The sequence below is a fragment of the Drosophila subpulchrella genome, chromosome 2R, assembly GCF_014743375.2.
Source record: "Drosophila subpulchrella strain 33 F10 #4 breed RU33 chromosome 2R, RU_Dsub_v1.1 Primary Assembly, whole genome shotgun sequence".
Classification (NCBI taxonomy): Eukaryota; Metazoa; Arthropoda; class Insecta; order Diptera; family Drosophilidae; genus Drosophila; species Drosophila subpulchrella.
This window is the reverse complement of record NC_050611.1, coordinates 8,290,659-8,306,335: the sequence shown is the minus strand read 5'-3', so window position 1 is coordinate 8,306,335 and position 15,677 is coordinate 8,290,659. Positions and strand designations below refer to the sequence as shown.

Here is a 15,677-nt window from a genome sequence, read left to right as displayed (position 1 = left end):
TTATGGGTTTGGTACAGCAAGCTCTTAACTATAGGTATGTGTTTCTATGCCGCGCTGGGTATAGAATTTGCACGCGCGAAAATTGCTTCTCACACATACAAAGCAAATAGCTTTATGATCCAGTGGATACAAGTTCTTGTCATGATCAAGGCCTGGCTACCAAGTGAAACAGCCAAACGAATATTGGACCCCTTAGTTTAGTGGCTAAATCGGAACGAAAAGCACATCGTACGGAACTATACAAAATAGCAATGGATAAGAAGAGTCTGGGTAAATATTAAAAAACCTTACCTAAGTTGCAAATAGTTAATAGTTAATAGTGAATAGTTAATAGTTTATGTCAAATCTTCCTAAGTGGATTTGTATTAAACTTTCACCTTAAACGAACTATAAATAAATCTTATAAAGAAAATTAAAGACTTATCTAATTTTTAGCACCCCCAATTGTGTTCGGAAAAAATCCATCTATGGCCACGTGCCCGAGATGCGGATTCCGCGGCCAAACGGTGGTCAATTATGAGGCAAATGCCAATACTCATTTGGTGGCCCTCTTTATCTGCTTGGTGGGGTAAGTAATTCATGTTTGAACCTTTTTGGCCATTCGACTAATCGTAATTATTAGGGGCATCTGTTGCTGCTGCATTCCGTACTGCAAAGACTCCTGCAAGGCGGCCAAGCACTCCTGTGGTAGATGTGGATCCTACGTGGGAACATGCAAGAACTAGAAAACCTACATATATCCTAAGGACAAAAATCGCCAAAAGCTTTAATTTTCATATTTTTTGTAATTTCCTTATTTTCTTTATATCAATATAAGCCAGAATAAGAATAACTAGAATAAGAATAACTAATAAATCAAAAATATAAAATTTTCGCCTTCTAGTATTAGCGATAGATTAAAAAAAATGATCACTTTGTTTGTCTATCTTCCATCTTTGGGACGTGCCTCGTCAGTACCTATCGATTGACTTAAAAAAAGGTTTTCCGCGCCCACTCTAACGCCCATAATCATATATTGAAATTCATGGTTCTTTTTGTTGCTGTTACCATAATATAATAGATAGAAAATATCGATGTACTTACGATCAAATTATTTTTGTTCGGGTAGAACCAGCTGCTGACAGTATGACCCATGTATTTAACATTTTCAATCGGTTTCTAAGCTTCGGAAGAAAAGAATTAGCACGCGCCAAAATCCGCTCTCACAGGTACACCTAAAATAAGCTCTTCATTCTAGTGAATGCGAATTCATGCCATGATCAAGGTCTAGCTCTCTCAGACAGGAAGCATGGAAAAGATAGGGGGTATGTCGTGAGATTTTGGTAATAAATTGTGTTCGCCAATGCACATAATAATAAAAAGCATTTAACTTTATTAAATTTAAGTCTAACTTCAGATTCGATATTAAGAAATATTTCGAAAGTAAGAGATTCTATTTCGCCCGATTTCAAAACAAAGACAGTCTGTTCTTGCAGTACGAACAGAAATATCGAATGATTTAAGCTGACCCAACTGTAATTCGAAGACCATGATCAGGAAAAGATACTTGGCCATACCATGAATGAAAAAGTTTAAGATGGATTTCTGGTAAGTAATAATATTGTGTTGTTTAATTATCTCGAATGAGATTTCCTTTCCTTTAGCGCTTTATGCTACGGCCGGCTATACTGTGGAGTTTGAATTTTTAAAACCATTTTCAAATGTCGATCCTGGGGCTGGAAGGGCAATCCCAACCCTTCACACTAAGATGCGCGCGTCTTAGATAAAAAATAGGTCGCGATATAATTTTAAAATGAAAATGTCATTCAGCTGTTGTATTTCCCGTTTTCCACTAGAAAGCTGTTTAAGTATAAAAAATAGCCAGCAATTGAAAAGCTCTGAGAAAACAAATTCTATATCAAACAAAAACACCTCCTTAAAAGGTAGCAATCTAGTGACGATCGCACTTTCAACGTATACATTTTTATATTAACTTTAGTGATGAAAAAATATTATCCCTTTTTATTGTCTCGATCGCCCACCGTCAACAAAATATTTAAATTTTAAAATTCAAAAATTCGTTTGGTATATCTTAAACGCTTTAATGCGTACCACTCTATTGTACCATGTTCATAAATATAGTTTCTGAAAAATATGTATGATTTTAAATGCAAGATGTGGTTTTAGTCGTAAACTTCGGCTTGCCGAATATGGGGGTTAGTGGTTGGTGTCCCGGACGTGACAATTTTTTTTTTTATCTCTAAAAACGTTTTAAGTACAACTTTTAAGTACAACTTTAAGTGCAACTGATAAGGAAATGTTAGATATTATTCTTAAAAATCTTACAGCGCACTCTGCATCGACGCGTACTTGAACCGGGGACCTTTCGCATCAGAGACAGACATCTTACCAATTGGTCTATCGCACAACGTTTTCCTGGAGTGTTTAGTTCAAATGCCATAATAACCGATACTTGAGCATATGTAGAATAAAGCCCAAACAATTAAAAAAAAGCTTTTATCGGTATAGAAGTATCCACGGTTGTTGTCAAAATGACATAGTTTAGGGACAAAAGAAATTGTTCATACATTTTTAAAATGATCCCAAAAATTTGATTCTAGGTGTAGTGTCATTTTTATCCACACTTATTAAATTGGCACTGAAAGTTTTTTATCTATGCCGCGCTGGGAATAGAATTTGCACACGCGAAAATTCTCTCACATACACCAGAAAATAGCTTTATGATCCAGTGAATACAAATTCTTGTCATGATCAAGGCCTGGCTACCAAACGAATATTGGACCCCTTAGTTTAGTTGCTAAATAGGAACGAAAAGCACATCGTAAGGAACTACACAAAAAATAATGGATAAGAATAATCAGGGTAAATATTTACAAAAAAATTTTTGGAACAGTGGAAATAACTTATAAAAATTAAAAAATATATATATATTTATTAGATCTTCTATAAGTTGAAAAGACTTTGAGGAAAATCTGAAAGCGCTCTGTCAAATCTTTCTAAGTGGATTTGTATTCGGCTTTCAACCTAAAAGAACTGTATTAAAATGATATATCTTAAAAGAAAATTAAGACAAAAAAAAGTTTCGTTTAATGAGATTTTTCTAATTTTTAGCACTCCCAAATGTGTTGGGAAAAAATCCATCCATGGCCACGTGCCCGAGATGCGGAGTCCGCAGGCAAACGGTGGTCGATTATGAGGCAAGTACCAAGACTCATTTGGTGGCCCTCCTTATCTGCTTGGTGGGGTAAGTAATTCATGTTTGAACCTTTTAGCCAATTCGACTAACCGTAATTTTTAGGGGCATCTGCTGCTGCTGCATTCCTTACTGCAAAAACTCCTGCAAGACGGCCAAGCACTCCTGCAGTAGCTGCGGAGCCTACGTGGGAACACACAAGAACTAGAAATCGCCAAAAATATTCATTTTCATATATATTATAATATCCATATTTTCTTCTTATTAATATAAACCAGCATAAGAATAATAATGTTCTAATAAATCCAAAAAAAATTATTTTTTCGCCATTTATTATTAGCTATAGACATTCAACACTCAGAGCAAAAAATTGATCACTGTGTTCGTCTATCTTTGGGAACAAAACATACGTTACCCGCGTGCTTCAAAATTTAAGTGTACAGTTCGTAAAAGTATTTGCCTACTTTTATGCGCTGATCAAATATCTATACCCGTTACTTGTAGAGTAAAGGGTTATTTTTACTCGTAGAGTAAAAGAGAATATTGTATTAAGTTTCCGACCGTATGAATAAGTAATCTATATTAGGATCACAAATCGAGTCCATCTAGCCTTTTATTATTCAATATTTTCCATCTTCAAATATTAGTTATACGGCATTTATATCGTACAAATTTAAGCCTTCTTTACTTTTTATAAATAGGCACCTTTGTTGGTCAAAAGTCATTTTCCGAAATTCGTTAGAACTAAGATCTGACCCCTTCGATCGTAGAGGGAGTTGGCCAAAATATGTGCTAATGATCCTTGGTAACTCCAGTGCATAACATGCATGTACATTTCGCCTACGTTGGCCTAAGTTCTATATTTTCAAGTCTAAACCAGCGCTTTAACTCCAGTTGGCCAAAGAACATAAGAATATTAAGTAAATTCAAGCAATGTCAAATTTTAAACCAGTGTTTAAAATAAGTTTACCAACGTCCATTCAAAAAAAACAAACCATAACCTGTGATATTATTTAAAATTTGGCAATTTCAGGCAGCTCTTGTTTTTTATTTTTGCGATCAAAAAGCTTTGAGGTGGAACATATGTTTAAAATAAATAAATCGTGAGCAACTAAAAGCTCCACCTTGAAATCAAAACAATGTTTTTAAGTAATAACCTTTGTATGTTTATATTTTTTAACATTTTTAAAATATATGTTTATTTTATTAAAAATCTGTAAGCATATGTTGTTGATTATCAGAATATAATATACAGGAAAATACAATGTTTTTACGATCAAATCATTTTTGTTCGGGTAGAACCAGCTGCTGAACCATGTACTTAACATTTTCACTCGGTTTCTAGGCTGCGTAGGAAAAGAATTAGCACGCGCAAAGATCCGCTCTCACAGATACACCTAAAAAAAGCTCTCGTTCCAGTGAATGCGAATTCATGTCATGATCAAGGTCTAGCTCTCTCAGATAGGAAGCATGGAAGAGCTAAACGAATTTTGGACCCTTTAGTTTGGCGGCTGAATCGGAACGTGGAGCACATCGGTCGAAATTATATATTGATAGAAATGGAGAGCCAAAAGCCGTTCAGTTATAACACCCAGCAAGTTCCTCCAATTTTAAATCAGCCACAATCAACACAGCCGCTAATTGTACAGCTGGGTAAATAAGAACAAAAAAAATTCTTTCTAAAGTGCAAATAATTTTTTTAATTTATTCTTTCTACCTACATAGATAAATAATCTTTGAATGTATGAAAGCTTTTTTTATGTTAATGTTATTATGCATACACAATGGTGCTTCCATATTTTGACAAGGCTTTGGGGAAAATCTTATCTTATAGTCTTCTAATAAACAGCAATCAAATTTGAAAAAGTGTCCAATAGGTCTCAGTGGATATGTATAACCAGCGAAGTCAAAAGAAAAGTTTCCTAAGAGTTTGATGTGATCAGATTTGGGTCAAAATGTTTACAGACGAATTATATGTATTTTAATTTTTAGCGCCCCTAAATGTTCTGGGAAAAACTTCATCTGTGGCCACGTGCCCGAGTTGCGGAGTCCGCAGTAAAACGAAGGTCGAGTACGAGCCAAGTAACAAGACTCATTTGGTGGCCCTCCTCATTTGCTTGGTGGGGTAAGTAAATCACGTAAGATCTTTTGCCATTTGCACTAATCTTGTTTATAAGGGGCGTTTGCTGCTTTTGCTGTCCGTACTGCAACGATTCCTGCCAGTCCGCCAATCACACCTGCAGTAGCTGTGGAGCCTACGTGGGAACATTCAAGAACTAGGAATGCTGACCATAAAACCAATGTCGCCCAAAGCTTTGTATATTCATCGTAAGAAACCACATACTATAAATAATTATTTTTCATTTACTGTTTAATTTGTAAAAAAATAGTCCAGCAAATTGTTCGTATTGAGAGTAACCTCATCTGTAGCCACGTGCTTAAAGTATTAAGAATTCGAAGATCAGTTCGTTAAAATTGTTCCCTACTTTTGTGCGCAGATCAAATATTTGTATACCCTTACAGAGGGTATAATGATTTCAGTCAGAAGTTTGTAGTGAAGGAGACGTTTCCGACCTCATTAAGTATATATGTATGTTCTTGATTAGCATTACTAGACGAGTCAATCTAACCATGTCCGTTCGTCTGTCCGTTTTTAGGCAAACTAATCTCTTAGTTTTAGAGCTATCATGATAAAACCATCTATTGCAGGTAGTTTATAAGTCGGAACGAGCCGGATCGGACAACTATATACTATAAATCCCACAGGAAAGGTTAAAATTTTTATTTTTTTAAATAATTAAAGAAATAATTTTTAAATTTTTGTAATTAGCTTTTGGTTTTCAAAGAATCAGAAATCTCTCTATATACAATGCTCCCACGGGAACGACCTGCAAGGGTATAGAAACTTCGGCTTGTCGAAGTTGGCTTCCTTTCTTGTTTATAGTAGGGTTACCCCTGCTAGGTCTATAAATAAGAGATTTACAAAGAAACATCTTTAAAGATAAAGCATATCGTCGTCATTTGTTGAGTGGGTTGTATTTATATTTATCTGGTATTAATATTTGCTAGTCATTTCAATGGAAAAAAATAAATATATACATAATAGTGGTATACAGTCATAACCTTCTATAACAGATCTCTCTAGTTAGTTTATAGTTCATACCAAATAATAAGTGGGGAAAATGAACTTGACTTTATATATAAACCAAGTTACTTAAATATACAAGTATTGAAATAATTTACTTTCGTTTTCATTATTGGCATCTCTCTTAAGTACTGAAATACATATATTTATGAGTAATACATTTCGCAAAGCTATTGAAAATATTATTGATAACAGTCGGCTCTTATCAGCGAAACTTGGAATTCTTTTGAAATTCGGGAGGAGAGTTTTGAGCGCAAATCTTTATTTATTAAGTAGAGCTCAGTTTTGAAAAGATGTCGATCAGGAACAGACCAACTTTTCAAAGGCGGTCGACGGAGGTTTACGGACGTTTGTCAGAACCAATGATAGATCCAAAAACTGAACGAAGGAGGAAACCATCTCAAAGATCACTAGATTCTGGAGACTTAAAGTTATCTTGGAGTAAAAGAATTTGGTTTAACATGCGGTATGTAAACGTGTAAGAACTGAGCTAAAAGCTGATTTTCAAAATACATTAATTATACTGCAGGAATCTCTGCTGCTGTGCGAAACCAAATAATAAGTAAATTTAGTCAAGAGCAACACTTTTATAGTAGGCTGAAGTCGTAGAGGCAAGGAGTTTATTTAAATACATATTAACAAAATTAAAATAAAATTCAGTAATACAATTTATATATAAAAAAACCTTTGTCGAGAAAGTATTTAATATTTTCTTTATAAATTAAATAAAATAAAATGCATCACATGCACTTCAATTAAGCTGATTATTCTTATCAGGATGTAATATGTACTGCTGCAAATGACAAAACGTCACATGAATTTCCTTATTGCATCATGTTTTGTAAGTATTCATAATACATTTCGAGGTAAAAACCACAAGCAAACAAATCATTTATTTGTAATTCCCTAGTTGATAATAAACAATGTTCCATTTCCTGCATAATTTTTTTGGTTCCTATTTTTTTCACAAGCCCCTTATAAAATTAAGGCACATTCTAGTTATTAATTTTTTCAAAACAAATTCTAGCCCATCGAAGTTCTCTGGAAATCGGACGTTAGGAATGGAATTTCACTTAAAATTCTTGATCTGATAGGTGACGAAATATCACAACATTTTTCTTAGTGGAAAAGCACTTTCGGTTTTAACCAATTAAGTTGCTTGTCTGCGTACGTACAAATAAAATATAGTTAAAAGCAAACAAACACGATAAAAAGCTTCAAAATAAAGCTTCGGTAGAAAAGGTTGCTAGCAACACACGACAGCAACATCGGTAGCTGTGAAACGCGCGTGTTGGACTCGGATTCAGTTCGTGATTGGTGGCCAACCGAAGATGCAGTACAATCAACAACCGGGGTATCCACATCAGATGCCCCCACCGAGCTACGAGCAAGTGGTCCATGTGCAGGCGCCAGTTCGGGTGGTTCACACAACAGCACCTCCACCCGTGGTGATCATTCAACGTGGGTTGTAATCGCGGCAAAAATAAGCATACTATATAGAATATTCGACTTACAGATCAAGCTGCATTGCCCGTGGGTCCCGATCCCAGCTTCATCACGTGCCCACATTGTCATGTCCAGAAACTGACCCGCGTTGAGTATTCGCCGAGTGTTAAAACGCACGTTATAGCCGCCATTCTCTGCATCGTTGGGTAAGATCTCCAGACCTGGTACTCCAACCTATCTTATCTCTAATGGAAACTCACAAACAGCCTCTGGTGTTGCGCCTGCCTGCCGTACTGCGCCACCAGCTGCATGAATGCAAATCACTTCTGCGGCAATTGCAACAAGTTTGTCGGCGTCTACAACAGCGATTAGTAATTCCAACAAAATAAATATGTACAACCAAACGAACCGAACCAAATCGAACCGATCACACCCTCAACGCACAGAAACCCACATATCATTTACGAATGCGAACATTTTTGTTCAGGTGTCGACAGACAGGCAATGAAATTCCGCCTAACAGGGTAAACAATCGGGCCCGGCGAGCTTTTGGCTTTACTTGATAAGAATACGCGATACCAGTCACTTTTTTCTTTCACGGCGCTCCCTTGAGTCATTTCCCATCGATTCACACACCCAGTAAAGGCCATAATATGGAGCCCGTCTATCCAGCTGCGCCTTTGGAGGCGCCCAAGGGATCCGAAGCCGCTGTGCAGCAGTCGGCAGCGGAGCACCAACAGCTCCTGCCTCCGGCGCCACCGAGCTACGACCAGGCCACAACCATTCCGGCCGAGACCACGGGACCAGCTCCGGACAGACCAGCCTCGACGGTCCCCAGCAGCACCGCCCAGCACACGGTTGTGGTGGTGCCCAGTTCACCCTACGGCCCGGAACCCATGGATGTGCAATGCCCTCATTGCCATAACTACGCCCGCACACGGGTCTCCTACCGCCCCAATTCGCGCACCCATCTGATAGCCCTGATATTGTGCCTGTTCCAGTAAGTACCCAAAAAAGATAAAGCTATGTGATGGCCAGTCAAGCTCAGTTGGTAGGAAACCACTCTGCTCATTAGGTGTACCCAAATGGTGTTCGATATGAAAGTAACCATTACCAAATCTTACAAAACAAAAAATGTTTGATAGATTTTGATAGCTGTTTTAATTTAGTTAAAGTATTTACACATTTTTTTTGGTGTGGTCACTTAGGTTCGTCATGAAGCAACCACTATTCCACAAAGATATTACAAAATGTGTTCGCAATAAAAGTAACTATGTCAATGCAATCATCAAAGAACTGGAGCCAACCAGTTTATTTGACTGATAAAAGAGCATAAAATTTATTTTGGTATATACACTATTTCGATATTCGCTCTTATCAATGATCTGATTTAGATGGTAAAAAGGTAGATAAGTATGTTATTAATAGAGCAACTTTCAATTTGTTGATCATTCAGGCCACATCAAATGTTATACATATTTTTAAATAGGTCTGTAAATAAATTTACTAACCAACATTCAAAGATTATTAAATAGTTTAATAAAGGCATTTTAGTTTTCAGTGTATATAAAACTTTTGCATGACTCATTTCGATGGTTATTTCCCTTACAGGTTGTACTGCTGTGTGTGCCTGCCGTATTGCATTTCCAGCTGCATGAACACGAATCACTACTGTGGCATGTGCGATCGTTATTTGGGCACCTACGATCGCAAATGAGATACAAAGGAGTTCTGCAATTTGTACACATTTTCTTCAAGTAATTAGTTAATAAATGGTCAGCAGCAAGCCAACTGAACCAAAAGAATGTATTTCGTATTTGAACGTGGCACTTAAAAAGCTTTAACAGTGCTTAGAAGTTAAGAAATTAAACCATCTATTTACAAGGTGTTCTGTTATTTGTATACATGTATTCAAAGTATATGCAATAATATAATAAAACTGGTTCTTAAAATACCAATTATTGAATTCCAGTTAATAACATTTTATTAAGGTAATACTGTTTGCTTTTTCATTAAAGATGTTTATTATATTTTAAAACTGTTATTTTTGTTTATTTTTTAATATTAAGTTCAAGGGCGTTTGATAACTCTGTCATTTATTTACCAAAAGCTTAGTTGATTACCGACATTTTTTGGTCCGCAGTTCGCTATAAGTATCTTTATCGGACATCCTATTCTCTTACGTGAGATAGGTTGGATACACAATGATACTTACTGTGTGCATTAGATAAAGCTTGGTAAACAGTATTCGAGAGATACTTTCGGTTTTGCAACAGCACAAAAATGATTGCCCAACCGGCTGGGCTAAAAGCTTTTCCAAGCTCGCTCCGATCTGAGCCAAAAACTTGAATGCGATTCCGAAACTGAATCTTTACCTGAATCCGAATCCGCTGGCAGTTGTGAGCGGCGATCGAAGTGCAAAAGACGCCGTCTACTAGTAAAAACGCATAGTAAACAAATTCGTCTGCTGAACGAGAACCGGAATCTCTTACTCATTACAAAAGAAATCAAAAATCACAGCTGAACTTCGCACCTTAACTAGGGCTTTAGAGCGATCTTGAAGATGGATCAGAAGCGGGCCATGCTGTATCCCCAGGTGGATTTCAACACACCGAGCGCCCCCTCGCCCACGCCAACGAGGGAGTTGGGCAATCCCATGGGCCTGCCCGTGGAGGCTCCTCCTTCTTACGATGTAGCGGTGTCTGTTCCGGTGGTTCCAGTGGTTTCCGCACCAGCAATTGCCCCAGCACCACCGCCAGTGGTTGTTGTCGAGCAGCCAGCACCACAGCCGCCTACAGTGGTGCCCATTGGTTAGTAGTTAATTTGGTAGTTTTGGCGTAAAGCTCTTCTGACGTCACTTCATGCTGTTGCAGATACTCTGCACTTGGGCCCGAATCGAAGTAGGGTTCTTTGTCCCGCCTGTGGGGCCAACAAAACCACCAGGATGACACATACGGCTAACTCCAGGACCCATATGGTAGCAGGCCTACTCTGCCTAGTAGGGTAAGTTTGGTTTCTCTAAAAGTAATCGAGAACAAATACTTGGTAAACTTCTATACCATGTCCTAATCATTATTATGAAACTGTTTTTCCTATGAATCTATTTTTCAAAGTCGTATAGCTGTTTTCTTGTTCTCATCTTAAACTAAAAGTAGGTTTTATTATATGTGTTCCCATAAGTGATTTAGGCTTTTAGCCTTCATTTAGAGAATAGGAAAACGGTTCTTAAAGTTAAAATACATTTTGAGCGCCAACTTAACAAAAAATCTAATAAACTCAAACTCATAAAAAAATGGAAAAAATCACATGAAATTGCCTCTTAAAATACTTACAATTTTTAAAATGTAATTAAATTATATTTTTAATTTGAATAGTTACATTAGTTTTATACAAAAAGATAAACATTATAAAAAAATTATTTTAATATCAAAAAGTAGTATTCATATAATTCTTAATATAACCTTCATAAAATCTTATTAATTTCTTCCTCATTGCTATAATTTTCAGATTTTGCTGCTGTGCCTGTTTTGTTCCCTATTGCATGAATAGTTGCCGCACAGGAAATCACTATTGTCGCAAATGTAACACCTTTCTGGGAGCCTACAATCCAAAAGGTTTAAATTCATGATAAGACTGCGATAAGATGTGATCCGGTAGCTAGATAAAAAGTTAGAAGAGTTACAAGTTATAAATAAACACAAATCAGCTGATGTTTGCCAGCGTATAAATTAAGATTGTACAGCAGCCGTTGGCTCAAACGCTAACTAAGAGTATCTAAAGGTAAACAAAAGTGAGCATCAATTTCTTCTTTGTTGCTCCAAAAAAGATTTCCATTTAAAATTAATAAACACTATAATAAACATAAGCAAAACCGCTTGCCTTCGACTTTGTTGGTAAGCAGCTGGCCTTTGGCTGGCAAAAAAAAATAAGCGTGGGTTAAAGCTTCGCATGGCTTGACAATAAAAACAAAAGAAAACAGATGAGAAGCGATTTTGAATTAAAACTGTTTTGGCGCCCAAATCAGCAGAAGAGTTGCCAGATAACACGAAACGCTAACCAACACTGTTTATGGACTACTATCGATGTATCGATGACCGCGAATTGAACGATATGGCAATGCTGCCGCAGCCAAAAAGACAATTGCAGAAAGTTTTTTTCACAACAAAAAGCCACCGAAAACGCTCGAATTAAGCAACAAATGCGTGCCAAAAGCGCAGCGAATCTCCACTGAGGCCACCGTGTGTTCGTGGGCGTGGCAAAGGTGGTCGCACAACAACAGAACATCACAGGAACGGAGCGCAGGCAGCAGCGCAGCAGCAGCAGCAGAGGGGCGGGCAGAGGCAGAGGCGGCGGCAGAGGGAAAAGTCGGGCATTTTCAGCTGCTTCTTCTTCTCCGTTGGATTGGATTGGATTTGGATTGTTGTTTTCCCAGCGGCGCCCAGGCGTTTCTCCTCTCCACGTATATTATGGACAAGAAATCCTCGCCGGTGCGACGACAAAAGCGGCAGGCGAAGGTGATCGAGGAGAACTTCTGGGACTGCAGCGTCTGCACATATAGAAACTCGGCGGAGGCCTTCAAGTGTCGCATGTGCGACGTGCGGAAAGGTGAGTGACCCCAATTCCCATTCCGAATCCCAAGATTCCCCAGATTGCCAGGCACGCGTTCCGGTTTTCACTTTCTCGATCGACTATTCGAGTGGGTTTTGGAGGGATTTGTACATCCATCTGCCAATATACACATCGTAATGTGTGTAAACATCAGTATTGGTACTTGTGTATCTTATAGATACACTACCTGGTCAATAAAAACAATTATTAAATGTAGCGAAAATCATGAATTTAATATTTCTAGTTATTTGCAGTAATTTCCGCTCTTATAAATACTTGCAATACAATTGTTTTAATTACAATAAAAACTATTTTCAGCCAATCCGCTATCATATAGTTTCAAAATGTTTGTTTAATTATTCATATTTATAAAGTACTTAACTAAAACCAAAAATTGGTAATTGGTTTGTTCAAGTCTTAGGCTAATCTGATGTTTGCATATTTAAAATTATAATTTTTATAAGTTTTAAATTTACAAGCTTATTTGGACATGTTTTGCTTTTTAGAGGTTTATAATGAACATATTAAATAACTTAATGTATATTTTGTGGAAAACTTATATTTATCCATATTTAATAAAAGTGTTTATAGACATGGATGTTAATAGAAAATAAATTATGTAATTTCTGCTATATATGGACTTTACAACTCATTAATTTTCATAATTTAAACCAATCAAACCTAATAAAATTATGAGAAACTGAAAACCGAAACACGCCTGATGAATTTACTAGGTCACTCACTAATTTGAAACTCTTAATCACCAGGAACATCCACGCGCAAGCCGCGCCTGAACTCAGCGCTAGTCGCCCAGCAGGCCGCCACTTTGCCGGGCGCCAGCGCCAACATGCCCAACGGGAAGTCCGCCTCCGGGTCGCGGCATGGCAGTGGGCACGACCGGCAGCGGCACAAGCGCTACCCGGCCCGGTTGAAGAACGTCGACCGATCCACGGCGCAGACGCGCGAGGTGACGGTCAACTCGGTGACCGTGTTCATCACAGAGTACAAGGCCAAGCCGGTGAGCAGCCGGCGCGAGTCCAGCGAGCAGAGCTTCAGCGAGAGCAACGACAGCCGGAGTTAGAGGGGGCACTCCAGGCCCCCTCCTCCCTACGCCCAGCTCCCCAATATTCTAAGCCACGGTGCCCGGTCCCCTGTTACGAGTTGTAAATTCTAAGTGTTAGGCCCCTGGCGATAACAATTGTAAATCGAAATCCGTTTAAGTTACCAAGTATTAGGCCACATTCAGAGCCCCGAAAGCCACGCCCCACAAGTTCATGACTTCCAGCCCAGGCCAAGTTGGCGAAGCAAAGCGAAGCGACGGCGAGTCGATTGCATTTACACGACGCTCTCCAAATCCAATCTTAAAATACGCTAAACCCTGTAAATAGCGATGCATGAGTTCCCTGAATATCTCTGTCTCGTATCGTAATTTTAGTTGTAATTTAATTCTGCTACTCTAATCCCTAATTTATTGATGAATAGGCAACTATGTATAACCGCCGTGTACATGTTCAACAAAGATATCATTTGTTTTGTAAGTGTCGATTAAACTATGGTTTTACTAAGTGCAAGCTAATCTCAATGTTCCACTAGCAGCGCCCATCTCCAATGGTTTGTTTACCTATTATAACCTATACTTTTTTTTAAAAACTAGAAAATGCTGCTTGACAACGAAGAGAAGGGAGGACAGAGCCACGTAGCTTGGTTGTAGACAATTTGCTAATTTTAATTTGTTTGTATACAAGACTGATTAAGCGTTACCAACCAGATATATAGACGCCCCCATACGCACCCAGCCCGAGTCCGATTCTTATTTGATTTTCAACCAGGAAGGAGATCCTTCCAGCAAACAATAGACGAATACTCGAACTCGCAAAGAGACAATTTTGTACTTAGCAGAGCCTAAACGCTCTTCCACCATAGCAATAATTACTTAGCGAACAAACAAACAATGAAAAAACAAGAATTTTGATATGAACGATTGTATTTAATATTGGATAACGGATATAATGGTTTATAAAGTGCTTGATATTTGTATTTTGAGATAGATTATTTAGCCACACAAAACACTCACACACACTCCTCAAAAACTGCCGACTGTAGTCAAAGAATAACTTCCAATAGACAAACTTCAATTTGGATTATCGTGAACATTTACAATTAATATGAACAGTTTGTATTCCAAATGCTTGGCCAGTTGAGCATTAATCAACAGCAACGACAAAGACAAAACTTATGCAAAAGCAATTAAAGCCGCACTCAACACAACCACACGGATAGTTAAAACTTGAATTCCAATTGTAAAGCATAAACTTTTAAAGCATTATAAAATACATTAAATAAATTTCGAAAATGCTATTCCAAATCGTTGTTGTCGTTGTCTTCTCCTGCCCTTAACAGTTGAGTTTAATATTTTTTATTTGAGCTTATCCGACTTGCTAAACTTTTGTTGCCAAGTTTTATTTTTGATTCTTTTTATGGCTGACATTCGGCCTAAACTTTAAAGGTCTTTAAAGAGCAAAGGAGCAGAGAGACCCACCCTGCATGGATGCCAGCACATCCCCGGTTTCCCCAGGACCCCGGACCACCCACGCGTCGTCTTTCCCTCCCCACTTCGCTGTGAGTGTGTGTGTGGGTGCCTGGCTGTGTGTGTTCCGGACGGGGGGAGCACCATCTGTATCTGTATCTGAGTATCTGCTTACGCGTGCTCCCGGCCTCGAGTTTTCGGGCCCCAGATCAGTGCGGCGTTTCTGCCAGAGTTTCGGTTTCAGATGCACGGCAAATGGGAGCAGGAGATGGAGATGGAGATGGAGCTCCAGCCGGAGCGGGAGCCGGAGCCACTGTCTCTGGTCGATGGCTACGCCTTTGGCAGCTGCCTCAACTTTTCGCACAGAGCCGGAGCACATCGCACGCTTCGCAAATAAATTACAAATTGTTTCGTTCCAGCTATGCTGCCACAGTCATACCTCCCTACCTCCAACCACCATCTGCCGCATTTTTAATGTATGCATGTGTACCTACTGAAAATGTTATTCTGAAGCTATTCTAAAAATAAAACTTACTTAAAATTGAAATACTCACACAACATTTATTTAATTTTGGAATTAGATTTTTTAAAAGAATAACAAAATCGTTTTCCTTATACAATAAAACCCACTTTTAATGGGAAATTTGTACTTAACTACATACATCAGTGCTTCTTAGTGAACAATATTAATAACTTACACCAGTTACATCATTTTAGCCGCAAAAGTTATTTATACAAATATTTTACTGAAATCTGTT

At 38.1% G+C, this 15,677-nt stretch overlaps 7 protein-coding genes across 7 annotated transcripts; all 7 read left to right on the top strand.

The window, feature by feature from the left end:
• Positions 1–251: 251 nt before the first annotated feature.
• Positions 252–759, top strand: LOC119549706 (lipopolysaccharide-induced tumor necrosis factor-alpha factor homolog). The gene is made up of 3 exons (XM_037857933.1): positions 252–270; positions 436–568; positions 623–759. Exons 1-3 carry the CDS (start codon positions 252–254, stop codon positions 723–725), a joined length of 255 nt encoding a protein of 84 aa, XP_037713861.1. The 3' UTR covers positions 726–759.
• A 2,084-nt stretch (positions 760–2,843) lies between these two features.
• LOC119549703 (lipopolysaccharide-induced tumor necrosis factor-alpha factor homolog) lies at positions 2,844–3,401 on the top strand. Its single transcript, XM_037857929.1, has 3 exons — positions 2,844–2,862; positions 3,112–3,244; positions 3,299–3,401. The coding sequence occupies exons 1-3, from the start codon at positions 2,844–2,846 to the stop codon at positions 3,399–3,401; spliced, it is 255 nt and encodes an 84-aa protein (XP_037713857.1).
• A 1,315-nt stretch (positions 3,402–4,716) lies between these two features.
• Positions 4,717–6,464, top strand: LOC119550886 (lipopolysaccharide-induced tumor necrosis factor-alpha factor-like). Its single transcript, XM_037859875.1, has 3 exons — positions 4,717–4,846; positions 5,186–5,318; positions 5,371–6,464. The coding sequence occupies exons 1-3, from the start codon at positions 4,753–4,755 to the stop codon at positions 5,471–5,473; spliced, it is 330 nt and encodes a 109-aa protein (XP_037715803.1). The 5' UTR covers positions 4,717–4,752; the 3' UTR covers positions 5,474–6,464.
• A 1,103-nt stretch (positions 6,465–7,567) lies between these two features.
• On the top strand, positions 7,568–8,192 carry LOC119551729 (lipopolysaccharide-induced tumor necrosis factor-alpha factor homolog). Its single transcript, XM_037861231.1, has 3 exons — positions 7,568–7,799; positions 7,855–7,990; positions 8,051–8,192. Exons 1-3 carry the CDS (start codon positions 7,670–7,672, stop codon positions 8,154–8,156), a joined length of 372 nt encoding a protein of 123 aa, XP_037717159.1. The 5' UTR covers positions 7,568–7,669; the 3' UTR covers positions 8,157–8,192.
• A 208-nt stretch (positions 8,193–8,400) lies between these two features.
• On the top strand, positions 8,401–9,586 carry LOC119551728 (lipopolysaccharide-induced tumor necrosis factor-alpha factor homolog). The gene is made up of 2 exons (XM_037861230.1): positions 8,401–8,784; positions 9,396–9,586. Exons 1-2 carry the CDS (start codon positions 8,438–8,440, stop codon positions 9,499–9,501), a joined length of 453 nt encoding a protein of 150 aa, XP_037717158.1. The 5' UTR covers positions 8,401–8,437; the 3' UTR covers positions 9,502–9,586.
• A 600-nt stretch (positions 9,587–10,186) lies between these two features.
• On the top strand, positions 10,187–11,655 carry LOC119551097 (lipopolysaccharide-induced tumor necrosis factor-alpha factor homolog). Its single transcript, XM_037860276.1, has 3 exons — positions 10,187–10,594; positions 10,658–10,787; positions 11,292–11,655. Exons 1-3 carry the CDS (start codon positions 10,348–10,350, stop codon positions 11,410–11,412), a joined length of 498 nt encoding a protein of 165 aa, XP_037716204.1. The 5' UTR covers positions 10,187–10,347; the 3' UTR covers positions 11,413–11,655.
• Positions 11,656–11,886: 231 nt separating this feature from the next.
• On the top strand, positions 11,887–13,968 carry LOC119551098 (RING1 and YY1-binding protein A). Its single transcript, XM_037860277.1, has 2 exons — positions 11,887–12,389; positions 13,160–13,968. The coding sequence occupies exons 1-2, from the start codon at positions 12,251–12,253 to the stop codon at positions 13,471–13,473; spliced, it is 453 nt and encodes a 150-aa protein (XP_037716205.1). The 5' UTR covers positions 11,887–12,250; the 3' UTR covers positions 13,474–13,968.
• Positions 13,969–15,677: the final 1,709 nt, after the last annotated feature.

Bases quoted from the DNA above. Each gene is read 5' to 3' on its own strand.
- LOC119549706 (XM_037857933.1), top strand. The intron at 569-622 runs GTAAGTAATTCA...CGTAATTATTAG, and splicing joins CTCTTTATCTGCTTGGTGGG to GGGCATCTGTTGCTGCTGCA.
- LOC119549703 (XM_037857929.1), top strand. The intron at 3,245-3,298 runs GTAAGTAATTCA...CGTAATTTTTAG, and splicing joins CTCCTTATCTGCTTGGTGGG to GGGCATCTGCTGCTGCTGCA.
- LOC119550886 (XM_037859875.1), top strand. From the start codon at position 4,753: ATGGAGAGCCAAAAGCCGTTCAGTTATAACACCCAGCAAGTTCCTCCA. The intron at 4,847-5,185 runs GTAAATAAGAAC...TTTAATTTTTAG, and splicing joins GCCGCTAATTGTACAGCTGG to CGCCCCTAAATGTTCTGGGA. The intron at 5,319-5,370 runs GTAAGTAAATCA...CTTGTTTATAAG, and splicing joins CTCCTCATTTGCTTGGTGGG to GGGCGTTTGCTGCTTTTGCT.
- LOC119551729 (XM_037861231.1), top strand. From the start codon at position 7,670: ATGCAGTACAATCAACAACCGGGGTATCCACATCAGATGCCCCCACCG. The intron at 7,800-7,854 runs GTGGGTTGTAAT...TTCGACTTACAG, and splicing joins ACCCGTGGTGATCATTCAAC to ATCAAGCTGCATTGCCCGTG. The intron at 7,991-8,050 runs GTAAGATCTCCA...ACTCACAAACAG, and splicing joins GCCATTCTCTGCATCGTTGG to CCTCTGGTGTTGCGCCTGCC.
- LOC119551728 (XM_037861230.1), top strand. From the start codon at position 8,438: ATGGAGCCCGTCTATCCAGCTGCGCCTTTGGAGGCGCCCAAGGGATCC. The intron at 8,785-9,395 runs GTAAGTACCCAA...TTTCCCTTACAG, and splicing joins CTGATATTGTGCCTGTTCCA to GTTGTACTGCTGTGTGTGCC.
- LOC119551097 (XM_037860276.1), top strand. From the start codon at position 10,348: ATGGATCAGAAGCGGGCCATGCTGTATCCCCAGGTGGATTTCAACACA. The intron at 10,595-10,657 runs GTTAGTAGTTAA...ATGCTGTTGCAG, and splicing joins GCCTACAGTGGTGCCCATTG to ATACTCTGCACTTGGGCCCG. The intron at 10,788-11,291 runs GTAAGTTTGGTT...TATAATTTTCAG, and splicing joins GGCCTACTCTGCCTAGTAGG to ATTTTGCTGCTGTGCCTGTT.
- LOC119551098 (XM_037860277.1), top strand. From the start codon at position 12,251: ATGGACAAGAAATCCTCGCCGGTGCGACGACAAAAGCGGCAGGCGAAG. The intron at 12,390-13,159 runs GTGAGTGACCCC...CTTAATCACCAG, and splicing joins CATGTGCGACGTGCGGAAAG to GAACATCCACGCGCAAGCCG.